Raw genomic sequence first — 13,905 nt, forward strand, 5'->3', positions numbered from 1 at the left:
CTGTACAGTCACACAAATGATTGAGAAGCCCTTTCCTCTTATTCATACTTTAAAGGGGATAAAAACAGAAGCACTAAAATGTGGTCTCCCCAAAACACTCAAGTGTCCTAGTCAAAGAGGTCTACTTCCCTGTCTTACTCTTTTGGTGGGATGGTCTTTGGCATACGCGAGGGACATTCTTGTTTTGTCACCAACTCATTCTGTGTAACCTCAGTTTCCCACCAGGACTAAGCCCAGAGTCTCCTTCTCAGACTAAGCCCAGAAGCTTCTAGTGCAGTCCACTCTAGCCCTGGCAATACTACCATCAAGGCAAAGGAGCCCCTTTGCTGGGAACACCGGGATAGGGTCCTTGCTTCTCCCCATGGGAAGCACAGAGCCTCCAGAGCCACTGGCAGCCATCCTGTGACCCAGAGAGGAGAGTGTGATGGTGGGACCAACGTGAAGGAAGTATAAAACCAGCACAGGAGCAAAAGAACACAGGTCACAGCCACCTCATTTGAACCCAAGATGGAACTGTACTAACACCAGATATTCTTGTCCTTTTCAAACTCATGAGCCAATAAATCAGCTTCCTCACTACTTTCCCCCATATCCCAGCCTGGTTCATCATCCCCCATCTTCAGCTGAAGGAATCCTAACTGATGGAGCATTAAATGTCCCCTATTGACCAGGATGCTTCACAGGGACTCAACCTGTCCCCGAAGGGACATGTGAATTAAGAGCCCCGACCCAGGTGACTGCTGATGGTGCCTAGCGCCTGCAATCCCGCAGCCCGGCTGCCCCAGGAACGGGCATTTCCGAACCTGGGCCATGGCACGGCCATCACGGGGCACTGGCGCTGAGAGCTGCTGGGTCCAGAGATCAGAGGATGCGGGTGTATCAGCCCAAACCAGCCATCCAGCTGTACTGCGTTTCATCACATATCAATTTTTACTGAAAAGAAAACCATACAAATTTAATCAGCTCTTCATATGGAAATATTTAACTTTTTCCCCTGGAGTTGTTTGATATTATTGTTTTAAGAGTCGGGATTAAAAAAAAAGTCAAGATGTGTGATAGTGGTGGACACAGAAAAGCATCCATTTCTGGCAAGAATGCAAGTCTCATTTCCAGTAGACTCAAGTCTTAAATGCTCTGGCGTCTCCGTCAATTGCCTGCCTCAATGAAGGACATATTACATGCCCATAACCATGAAGTATAAGACAGGAATGATCCATCCTGCGCAGTCCTCACCCACAGTCAGGGCGGAACGCTATTATCAGTGAGAATAATATGATCTCAGAGAAGCTCCTGTTGCCCACAGGTTTAGGGAGTGTTCTGTTTTGGCATCCAAATCTCTGAGGCTTCCACTTTGCTCTTCTGCCCTTCAAAGATGTTATCAAACAGCCCTGTTCCGGAGCTTTTAATCTCTGAAAAGCTATAATGTAGAACTCTCTTACATATACACCTATTAAAGAACTATGTTCTCTCTCAGTAGTCATAAAGTGTAAAACACCTCTTAAAAGAGACTTCCTTTGTTTCCCAGCCAAGGGCACATGAGACGAAAAGAGGCTGCCTTTTAAATATAATTTTAAAACACTGTATTAAATAAAATGAAGTATTGATATACAAAGTGATTTAAAAATGAGGGCTGCTTTTGCGATCATGGGCGTTGTTAAGTGCAAAAATGATGTAAGCTGTCGGCCAAAGCCAAGAATTTTCCATCTCAGAAATGGGTCATCAGAAACCTGGTGGGGGCAGGGGTGGTGGTGAGGAAAACAGAGTGCATTGTCACCAACTACACTGGGAAGACCTGTCAGCTTGAGTGAGGGTGGGTGCCTTAGTGAGGAGGGCAGGGCAACACACATCGCTGGTTGCCATTCATGAGAAGGGCACATCCAACCCCAGCCAGGACAAATGTCTGAACTGTCCTGGACTGCCCCAAACCACAGTGCCAAATCCTTATAGACTTCTAACCCTGAGTTACTTGTAAAGCAATAATGTGTATTGGCTGTGCCGCCATTAGACACCATATGCAACCAGATGAATTTTCTCAAGAGCTACGTCACCTTATGGGGAGGGGTTAGGACTATGTCTATTTACTCAATGCCATGGTATCTGCCAGGCAGGCAGGGTTAATCTGGCAGGCTCCTGAAGACCTCTTCTGGCCTTCATTGTGTTAGCAACACTTACCCTTCCCCTCCAAGGAGGAGAAATGGTGGAAACTGTTAGCAATTCAGACGATTATAAGCCTGTTTCCCAGAGGAAGGCTTGCTGGAACCCAAAGCACAGACAACTTGATGTTGACGTTATGGATAATGCTTTTTTTGAGAGGAAAAAGAAATCCCATTTCTATTATGCAATCAGGAAACTGAAGATGTCTATCTCCAGATAACCAACTGGTTGTGGTACAATTTCAGTTGGAAACCTTCACAGAGAATGTTTTCCTACTGTCGGTTCTGGTGTTTCTGTCACTTCACATTGACTTTTTTTGCTTTCTGTAGCAAATAAATCAGAAAGTTAATAGTTCTGTTGATTTGTTGGCGCTTTCTTACCCCCCTCCTAAAAAAATAAAGAAAAGAAAAGAATAGCTTTAAAGGGGGAAAAACTGATCCCAGCGTGTTAACAACTCCATCGCGGTTTCAGGCTGTGGTCATGCCAACTGTCTAGTAAAAAGAGAAATTCCACTGTAGCAGAAGTAATAAAATCTTCTTTTAAAGCACAAATACCATGCGAGGAGGAAACGTAAACCCTTGCTTTGGGATGAGGAAGGGGGGGGGGGTGGCGTGGTATGAAGTAAAATATGGACTGGAACTCAGGAGATTTGCGGTGACCACACTGCTCTGGATAATCTTTCACCAAAAGCAGCTGTTTCCATGATCCCAGAATGTTCTTTCTCTTAATCCATCACCTAAAGAATTTTAGAAAGATGTAAGCTATTATCTAAGGCCATCTTCATTGTTATTCATAAGGCGAAATATTTATCGTCCACTGTTTTTTCAAAGAAGCTCTTCTCTGAGATGGAGTCAGAAGATTCTCTTCAGCAGAGCAACACGCTCATGGCAAGCTGATTGTGGGAGGCAGGTCGATAGGGGGGCAAACTTCTGTTCATATTCATATTTGCTGATATGCTGTTAGCCATCCCCCAACCAGAGAGCTGGGCATTTAACATCTGAGTCCTCTCGCTGGATTTCTAGGTCTCATAATTGACAAATAATTGACTTTCCTTAAAATCAGGGTCAAAGCTCCCCAAATTACCACCCTTGGTGATGAACACACTGGGCCAACTGTTCCCCAGGCAGCACGGAGGAATCCTGTCTGCCCCACAGGCCCCCACTTGGTTGCTCCAACAAAAGGCAGCAGTTGAATGTGGAGAAAAAGTCAAGTGAAAAGAGCGAGGATCCTGTGACATGAGGCATTCACCGGCCAGATTGTTTTCACACAATCACTCAATATCTCTGATGATGGCCAGACTTGGAAGGGGGATCCATTTGCCAGGTATCGCTCCGACGCTGAGAGCCAGCAGGCTGGAGGCAGAAGGCAGAGCCAAATTCCTGTTCCCCAATTCAGGCTCTCCATTAAACCCCCCACATCCTTGAGGCACAGCAGAACCCTGGGAAAACGCGGGCGGACCCACAGGGGCAGGGCCCCCCAGCAAGCAGGGTCTCTCTCAGATCCTACAGCACCTCCCACCCCCCAGGGGCCCTCCCTCTTCCCCCTTCCTAAAATGCTGCCTCAGGGGAAGGAGGGGCAGCAACTGGGGAGGTAAAATGCAGCAGCAGCCCCAGCCAGCACCTTAACACTTTAATGAATTAAATTGCAAAGACACAAAGAATTGTATTTCATTTCGTCTGGCTTTACCTCCAGCCCTCCCACTGCACGGGCTGAGGGGCTGTATGTAAACAGTATCATTCCCCCCCCTCCCCAGCACACTTTGGATTTAATTGTATTCCTAATTGAAAATGAAAATTAATTTGCTTTTGATCAATTCCAGGTGGCAGATCCGCCTGAAATGGTAGCCGAGCATTTTCCCTCCTTCTCTCTGGGTGACCACACGCACGTGCCCATAAACACCAGCGGGCGTTACTGGTGTAAACAGGCCCCAGTTTCTTCTCACAAGAGGTTCCTCCCCCCACCCCCGGCCCCGCTCCCGCCCCGGGTGTCCCTCTCCCCCTTGCTGATTGGCACCGTTCAATTTTTAATAAAAGATTTACCAAAGTGACGACGCTTGTGGAAATGGGCCGCTGACAGACTGGGCCGGAATGAAGCTGTGGAGTTACAGATGTCGAACAATGGGGGCTTACATCGGGATGGACGCGGGGATCACAAATATCCCGGCATCTGGTTTCTTTATCTAAGTACCTTTCTTACGGTTTGGATCTTAATTTTTTACAGTTGACAGCAGTGTTATTTGAGCCAGTCAGTGGCATCTGGCTGCTGGAGGGGGAAAAAAAAAGAAAGAAAGAAAGAAAGAGAGAGAGAGAGAGGGAGAAAAAAAAAAAATCTCCATGCACTTTAATTAATTGTGGAGAAATTACATGGTCCTCCAACCGTGTAGTTTGTCATCAGTGCACATTACAGATTTATATTAGATGTTTCTCCACAGTGTCAGGAATAATTAAAAGGGGGTAGGAAATGATGCCAACCAGCAATGCTTTACATCAGTGGTGAAAGTTTTATATTTATTACAGCCAAACAATTTTAGAAGAAGATGTCAACTCAGAGGCTTGACTGTGCATGGAATACATATCAGGCTGGGGGGAAGCCAATGCCGCTGGAATAATGAGAGAGGGCTAACGTTTAATCTATCAGGCCGACTGGAATTGCTATGGCGTGCCACAGTTATTAATGGTGCGGCATCCCCTTTCCTCATAAAAACATTCGCCCAAAACAATAAGTAACATATGCCTTTTTCTTTTTCCTGAAATGATCTCCATCCGATTGTTCTTTCTGATCCGAATAAGAACAGAAGTGCCAACTGTATGCAAGCCACTTGTTTTGCTCCATTAATTCGTTTTACACTTCTATGGCTTGGGCAGCACTGGTGGAGCTATGTAGTCAAGAGGTATCAAGAGGACTCTTGCTTTCATTGAGCACGTGATTACAGACAGCATCCCTGCTGGGCCCTTCATGGAGGCCACCACGCCCTGACAACAGCCAACACGAGAGGTGACCGCCATCCTGTACCCGTCAGCCGAGAAACTCCAATGTTAGTCATTCCTGGTACCAACGAGCAAACCTGGAACTCATTCCTTTATCTTTTCCAGAGGTCAGAGCCAAGGACTACATTTGGAAACCAAAGGTCACAAAAAAGCAGATAAATGTCAAAGGGAACGGTCATCTAGAGGACATCAGTCTTCTGAGTCCGCCTTGCAAGAAACCAGATTTCCTTTTGTATCACCAGCACATCGGGCAGCGCATTTCAGGGGGATTATTAGATGCCCTCCACCTTCATCTTGCGTCAGCAAGAGAGTTGGTGCATGTGATAATCCCCTAATATGCCATGCCTGTCACTTCCTATTTATTAGCTCCTGGCCCTGGATATTTTCATAATTTCCGTTGAGCCGGCATGGCCCAAGAAGTGGAGACGTCCTGGGAGTCACGATCTCAGGACAGCCTTACCTTTGACCCCATGGACTCAGAGGAGACCAGGGCACCAAAGTGGTTCTCTCCTGAGGGTCTGTGGTCTGCATAGCGGGAATCCTCCTCCCTTAGACCTTCATGAGATATGGGAAAAGGCAACAGAAGCTTTTCATAGCAACACAGGTCTCAGAGAAATGCCAGGGGGTGTCCTAGGAAAATTCGCTTCAGGTTTTAGCAGGATTTTTCTACCATAAAGTAATAATACCCTCGATTATGTTAAACACTTTAATGATGACAATATCCTCAAATTACAGTGCTTTAAATTTTTTAAAGTGTTTTTGTGAATATTACTTCATTTTACTAATACTTGTGTAACTCAACGTAGAGGTATAAAAAGGAGAATAATCGTAGCACTTTTCTTCTTTAGAACTAAATAAAACATGCACCTCAGGCACATTTTCCCTTCACAGATGGCTTAGAACAGTCGGTGCTCAGTTTTCCAAAGTATTCTCTATAGTTCAAATATAATCTAAACGCCTTTCTATGGCTCTACTTTCCTTCTGACTATTCCAACTACCTCTACTCCTCCTTGAAAGCTTTTCCACGTGCTTCCCGTTCGTCCAAGGGGTCATTCCCACCTCAGGGACTTTGCACTTGCTGTTCCCATTGTCTGGAACGCTAACTCCATGTCTGCATGGGGCTATCTCCCTCATGTATTTCAGATCTCAGCTTAAATGTCACCTCTCAGAGATGCCTTCCTTGAAATCTCTAATCACTACTCACACTTCTGCCCATTTCTTTTTTTTTTTAAGATTTATTATTTATTCATAAGAGACACACAGAAAGAGTGAGAGGCAGAGACACAGGCAGAGGGAGAAGCAGGCTCCATGCAGGGAGCCCGATGCGGGACTCGATCCCGGGGTCTCCAGGATCACACCCTGGGCTGAAGGCGGCGCCAAACCGCTGAGCCACCAGGGCTGTCCTCTGCCCCATTTCTTAATTCACTTTCTGAAGTGATCTCCTTTATGTATTTATTTAACAGGGGTCCCCTGCATTGGAATGTAAGCTCCTAGAGAACTTGCAAATACTACAACTTCAGAGTAGATTTCTCTGTGTGCTTAGACGTATCTACAACTAGTTTCAAATAATCGAGTCAAATTTTTCTTTAATTCAGTAGAAAGTCTTTAATCTGGTTAGTGTAGTTGACATTTTTACCACATAAATGATTTTTCTTCATCCCGTTCAGATTTCAAAGCCACTGATGGAACCTCTCCTTTGGAGTGAACCTAAGGAAATTAACCAAATTTGAAGAGATGCTGTTGACTCATAGCTATTTTTATTGGAAAGAAAAGAATTATTAATAAAAGGTCAAGCCACCATATTTCCTGTCCCTAACGGGATTATTTTAAGGTCAATTATTTCACTGTTTGTATTAAAGTGGTTTGCTCGCTAGGTGTGAACTCTGCTTTGAACTGAGGTTTGCCCGGGCTCCACCAAATGCCTGCTAAACACAGCTGCAGAGAGGAGAACCTATGTACAACTGTGGCCAAGGCTAAGAATTGCTGGCTCCCAACACTCTGGTATTGAACAGCCAGTGCCCATGGCAATCCTGCACAGTGGGGCTGGCCAGGGCCAGGAGAAAGGAAGTTTAAATGAGACCAGGCAGATGTGAATTCTATATAGAAAACAAAGTCCTACAGGAAGTGAGAGGCCTACGAGGTGATCGAAATCTCTGGAGAGGTTACCATTAGGATAAATCCTTGCTGATTTCACAGAAGTGAAAACGCTACCTACCTCCACCCCTGTGTTTCGGGCCCAATCTCAGCCCGGTTTTCTTCCTTCTCCTCCACCCCTCTGTCAGCTGGGAAACAAAGGAGTCCCACTTTTGGAGAAGCAGAGGTGCCTTTGGGGTTGCTCCTGACAATGTGTCCTCCTCACCAAATTCCCTAAACTTCAGTTACCTTCATTAAGCCACAACGGCACCGTGCTGTGTTCCATGCTGTACAAGAAGCTGAAGAGAGCAGGTTCCTGGGGTTGGGGAGCTAATGGTTTAAAGGCGCCTGACAGGTATGGCACATGCCATGTCAGCTCGGCTCAGATCCCTTCCCTCTGCTTCTCATCGTCCTTGAAAAACCAGCCTGCTCTTTTCAAGTAAAAGGAGCAGTGCAAGCAGTAGGCCTGCCTTTCCGAGGTGAGCCCTCCTGCTCTCACAAGCTCTGCTGGCTACTCCTGGCCCTGACCGCAGTGAGGGCATGTTAGAACTCCGACAGTGTCGAAGAAACTGGATTTTCTTCCCTGGTTTTGTGGTCACAAGTATAGACAGTGAATTTGGGGGATGAGGGGCTTGTGAGTGGGAAAGGCACCTTCTAGGTTGAGCACCACCTTGGTGCAGCTGGTATAGCCGCAGAAAGAACTTTGCTGAGAGTCATCTAGCTTGTTTTAACCAAGTTGTGCCTCTAAGACCTGAAATGTTCTAGGCTTCCAGCACCCATCCTGAAGCCCTCTGGGGTCAAGTCATATGACATGACGTTTTTCCTAACTCCTAGATAGTGATTCCATTTGTGCTTGAGAACATCTTATCCTCTGACTGCCTCTGAGAGTCCTCTTCCTGGGGCCAAGCATCTGCTTAGAACCTGACTGAATATAGCTGTGGCCATAGCTATGAGGATTTCATATTCAGTGTGTCTATTACTGGAATAGAAGTTTCAGGTGTGCCTTACATTCCGTGAGCAAAAATATTGGGCATACAAGTTCAGGTAGCTCTAAGATGAGGAGAAGTAGAGTGGGATATATTTTTATTAAATATGCTCCCTAAAACTCTAAAAATAATTTAATGGCAATATTAAGGAAATTTAAAGTTACACATAATACCACTGGTCTAACAAACCTGCTTAACATCTACACGCCTATATAATTTTTACTATTTTTTAATCTATGGGCTATTTGACCATGATTTTGCTGTTTTTGTGTGATGGTACATTAGAAATACTTGCCCACACATTTCTAGGTTGTCTTCATAAACATTGCCTGTGTTTTTCTCAAGCCAAAGAGTATATAAAACTTAAAGCCATCTATTAAATGAGGGACTATAAATATAAATCCCTTGTTACTCAAAAACTTCTAGGCAATAGCAAAAAATAACACGTGAAATGCGCACGAGCTGTGATATGGTGGAGCAAAGCTGAAGAAGGGATGCATTAGGAGCCCTGATCTAAAAGCCTGAGCATGGGATGCTGTGAACTAGCTTCAGGACCTCTGGAAAATGAATCACTTTCAGTTCGTCTTAGTTTCCTCAACGAGACACAGAGGGTAGGGTTGGGTGAACTTTAAGATCCTTTCCTGCTCTAAAACTTTATGTTCGTTCCTTAAAGCAGCTTTATTCTGAGGAATGTGAAGAAGAACCGCAGGTACCTTAACTTCCTCCTTAAAGGAGTGGTCCAGTAAAAGAATACAGGCTTGTGTCCCTCGTCACCCTCTTTTGGGAACGGAGCTCTCCAACACACATGGCTTCAGTGGGAGGTTCCTGGAGCCCTGTTTGTTCGGTGGGACCTCACCCCCTATATGGAGGTGAGCGCCCCAGAAGTGGTAGCTGTTTTTCAGCCATGTGGACCTAAGATACAGGAGAAGTTGGTGTGCTGAAGGATGAGAGCAAGCACAAATTTAAGGAGATGCAGAAGTCAAGGACAGATGACCTCTCCATCTGTTCCTAAGATCAAGTTTGAGATTTCCTGTATCCATGACAGAGTCCTACCAAAATAATTGTGTCCCTTATTTTGCTGGTGTATCTCATATAACAAAGTAACTCATAGTTAACAGCTTTCATTAAGTGTCCTCTGCACTACATGTCTAGATCTCTTGGTAATTTTAAAAGAAAGTAAGCAGGGACCCCTGGGTGGCTCAGTGGTTGAGCCTTTGGCTCAGGGCGTGGCCCTGGGGTCCTGGGATCCAGTCCCATATCAGGCTTCCTGCATGGAGCCTGCTTCTCTCTCTGCCTGTGTCTCTGCCTCTCTCTCTCTCTCTCTGTGTGTGTCTCTCATGAATAAATAAATAAAATCTTAAAAAAAAAAAAAAAAAGCAAACAGTATAGGTGGTTCTATCTACAGAAGAGGAACCGTGGCAGTGAGCTCGTAAAAACCCAAAAAACACAGAAATCCACATACTCTAGCACAAAGACTGTTAACTATTTCTGATCCTCTAGCTTCACTGGTGCTTTACAGTGTGGGAAACCATGAGCAGGAGCTAGAGATCCCCAAACTTCAGTGTTTGCATAAATGAACTCATTTCCGAATGAACCTGGAGTTCTGGGCAAAGAAGAAGAAAAAAAAAAAAAAGAAAAAAAGGTTCACCATTTTGAATTTTGACCCCCCCGGATCCTCTCAACTTCTTGTGCTCTCAATGCTATGGCCTTGCATTCCCAAACCCCAAGAAATGTGGACTGATCTTTTGCTGTTTTCCCTCAGTCCAGCCCTAATGAATGCCCTCTTATGCACGCAGAGATGTTAACAGAGATAGGCGAGATGGAGGCTAGGAATAGAGTCCAGCCAAAATGTTTAAAACATTAAAGCACTACATATTAGATTAGGACTAATCTGGTAAACTCAGAATACCTTGAAATAGGGGAGACACATGAAAACATGAGCCTTTTTTTTTGTGCTTTGCCTTAATCCACCTACCTATCGGAAGGTCTAATCTATCAGGTTTTTAAACCATATACCAGAGATATTTCCTTCACTCCTCGGGGGGAAAAAGACAAGAAGGAATTGGTACCATATGAAACAATGTGATTTCGATTACATTTCTAAATTAAAGCTTTGCAGCCCCTGGATGTGATAATTGTGTTTGTTCATTACACCATCTTTACCACCACCGCCAAGAAAAATCCCAACCTCAAAAACAAACAATTAGGAAGGGAAAGAAACATATTCAGCATATACCCAGCACCCAGGAATCTATGTACAATTGAGGTTTGATTTACAGAGGAAGGAAGGGATGGGAAGATTTAAAAGCCCCTGACAATTCCAGTTATTTAACTTAAAAGCACAAACCCAAAGAATGTTCTCGGGTTTGTGTGCATCAAAACTTTCCCAAGGTTTCCCATAAGCGGTAGCAAGCTGCTTTGTCAAAGCGCTCAAAAAGCCCTTGCGACACACTGGGGTAATAATCTACAATTAAGTGTTCTCCAGTGGGCCTCAGCATGACAAACCATAATGGCTCCAAAGAAGCCCTTAAAACCTACCATGTCAATGAGCTCCCCCAAGCACGGGAATTTAGAGCTATGGATTAGACCTCTTAACCCTTCTCCTCCCCTCAAAATATCTTAAAGACCCTTTTCTCCCAGGGGAAGAGTCATTCTAGCCAGTGTCTAGTTAAGAGGTCTTTGTGAAGTCACATTTAGACCTAGTTACAGGACGTCTAATGAAGACTCTGCATTCAGCTGAGACCTCCCCTCATGTTGCCATAAGCCTGATTGAGGGGCCAGAACCATAGTGACCCCGCCAAAATGAAGCAGCAGCCTCTTAGGGGTCTCGTTTTGTTTCTGAATGTGAATGGCTCTGTGGTCTTGGAAACGACATCTGGTTTTTTTGATGCTTTAATTTTTATAGCTATAATGGCACCTTATCTTCCAGGTTTGTTTAAGGAATACCTTAACATAAAAGTAGAGGATTTCGCCAAAGAATGTGTCTTGTTTTCGATTGAAAGTAACAAAACTGACGAAATCAGATCCTGTTCAGTTAGTAAGGCCCTTCATGCTGAATATCAGTCACCGTGAGAGATGTGTGCCTTCTTTCAAACTGCAAGGAAAAATCTGGAATCAACTCTGTATTTTCTAAACTCAGTGGTTACAGTAATACAAAAAATGATATTGAAGTGGATGATCCCAATCTCTACACGTTTGAAATGGTGATCATATACCATTATTTTGGAAGGGATTTTCTTTTCCAATTATGTGTTGCTGATGCCTCCATGTGCTTCATTCCCAAATCACACCCTGCTGTTGGGGGCTGAGACCCTAATATACATGGTGCAGACACCAGCTTATTATTACAAATTCATTCAAGCCCATTCATGTGCAAATGGGAAATTTGACAGTACAATTATGAAGGACAACACTAGAAGAATTAAAGAAATTTTAGTGGCTTGAAAGCATTAATGACTCTTTTCAAGATCCTACAACTACTAGAGCACCTCTTTTACCTAGTCTTATGTTCACACCATCCTGTTGGTTTCAAAAGCTCAGAACATTACCCACCTATGGTTAAACAAGTTCCAGGGCACAGGACTGTACACAGCCTTGGGGAAAGTTTTTGGATAAGGACTGGTATAGAATTGGAAAGGATTATTTCCTAATAAAAGCTTCTCCCTTCCACTACATTCAGGCCAGCAGGCCACATTGAGATGGCAAAGTAAGGTACCTTTTTTTTTTTTTTGGCAAAAAATTTCCATCACTCTTTTTTTTTTTATATATAGTAAGGGAATTCTTTTCATTTTAGAATCATAAAAAGCTCTTAAACTCTGGTTTTAGATGGAAAAGCAACTAGCTCTTTTATTAGGAAAATACTGTTGAGAGTAGCTTTATTTCCTTGTTAGAAAAACATCTGCCTTCCAAGAGACAGGGAAGTCAATGTTCATCATAAAGCCTATTTAAAAAGGTGAATGCAAGATTTCACATATACCCTTCAGTAATAGGGGAAATGATTAACATCTTTAATTTTTTATTTTCAGATTCGTAACTGGTTTCAAAATTTGGCAAGCATGGTTATGCCCTCACAAAGTGGCAGTGGGTCCTGGCAGCGCCCTTTTATACCTTCTCAGCTCTGAAGTGATACTGAGGTAGCTATGATGTGGGCAGGGTGACACAGTATTGCACACATCACAAGTCAGACTCTCCAAGAGCTGTGAGGACTTTAAAGGTGATTCATCTAGGGGCGTTTGGGTGGCACCGTCGGTTGAGCATCTGACTCTTGGTTTAGGCTCAGGTTGTGGTCTCGGGCTCGTGAGATCAAGCCCCGAGACAGGGTCCACACTCAGTGCAGAGTCTGCTTGGGTTTCTCTCTCGCTCTGCCTCTCCCCCACTAAAATAAAACAATAAATCTTTAAAGGCCATTCACCTATTACAAAGTCACATTGCTCAGGGTTCGCAGGACTCAGGTGTGTCTGACCAACAGGAGACTTTTCCAATTCTCTGGAATGGGATGAGTACACATTCTATAAAGACAGTTTTATACAAGGACAGCTGAATGTACTCAACTCAACCTCTGCCCAGGTCTAGATGTTGAGATCTGGGCAATGGGCTTGGCAAAAAGTCGAGGGGTTTTTTGCTTCAGTTTCCCTCACACTTCACACTTGAGGGTGTTGCCCTGAGATTTCCCAGCTCCACAGCCTCACCTTCATTTCTCTGTTAGGTATAAAGTGGCCAATTCTTCAAAGATTACATAGGCTTAGTCACATCACTGAAGAAAAGCACTAGTTCTCGGAAGACAATAGTATCTCTGTGAGCAGGTGAAAAAAAAGTCAGTCTGCAATTGACAGGCCACTGGCAGTTTGTCAGTTTCTGAAAACCAAGGTGATGTAAAAGTCTTTTAACCTAAATAAAACGAAGGAGAAATCTGGCTGTCTATTGGTGAGGGCATGAACAAGCCCTTAACTACAAGCCCTGTAAGAAGAAAGTCAAGGTGATTACTAACCCACTATAAAATTGCAGAATCCCTAAAATATTTGGAAATCTTTTTTCTTTCAATTACTGGCTTTGTACTTTAGGTATGATTATATCTGAGGCCACTGAGTTGACACAAAGATCAAACAATCCCTCCCAGGATAACTCTGTGATTTTCACAGCCAGGAAGATGTCAAAGCCGTGCTTCTTTCTTTGCATCTCAGGTCTCCCCCAGAGCTACACATGGGGCTGGATCCTTAAAACTTCCCCTCTACTTCCACTAGTGGTGGAGCACACCCTCATTCCCACCAAACGGCCATTTACTTCCAAGTTTGAAATCGGAGTACCACCCTTGACTCTTTCCTCCTCATCCCCATAACCAATTGGTTATGAGGTTCTCTTACATTGGAGGTCCTCTGAAATTCATACATTCTCTTCTGTTATCACTGCTGTGCCTGAATGCATGCCCACATCACGTCATTTCAGGAACACGACTTCTCTTTAAATACAACCCTTTAAATGAGAACCCAAATCTATGCCCGTCCTGCCCCCAAACTATTCTTCCCTAAAGTATCTCTGGCATCATGTCACTTCTCAGCTTTGGAAACCCTTGAAGGCTTCTCAGAATTCAGGCATCTCTTAGTACTCCCCACATATTTGGTCTAAGTTTCTTGAACATTCTGTTTCAG

At 44.1% G+C, this 13,905-nt stretch overlaps 1 protein-coding gene across 5 annotated transcripts in view; it reads right to left on the reverse strand.

Annotated features, from left to right (window-relative positions):
- The window catches only part of FTO (FTO alpha-ketoglutarate dependent dioxygenase), a 428,971-nt gene that overhangs the window by 103,427 nt on the left and 311,639 nt on the right, over positions 1-13,905 (reverse strand). The window contains exon 9 of one of the 5 annotated variants that reach the window (XM_077898411.1): positions 6,714-6,848. The exons of the other annotated variants lie outside the window; for them this stretch is intronic. Coding sequence (XP_077754537.1) covers positions 6,812-6,848 — 37 coding nt within the window. The 3' untranslated portion in view covers positions 6,714-6,811. Of the gene's footprint in view, positions 1-6,713; positions 6,849-13,905 lie in introns of those variants that run through there. 5 annotated transcript variants of the gene reach the window in all.

Source organism: Canis aureus, chromosome 5 (assembly GCF_053574225.1).
Source record: "Canis aureus isolate CA01 chromosome 5, VMU_Caureus_v.1.0, whole genome shotgun sequence".
In the NCBI taxonomy this organism is placed as follows: Eukaryota; Metazoa; Chordata; class Mammalia; order Carnivora; family Canidae; genus Canis; species Canis aureus.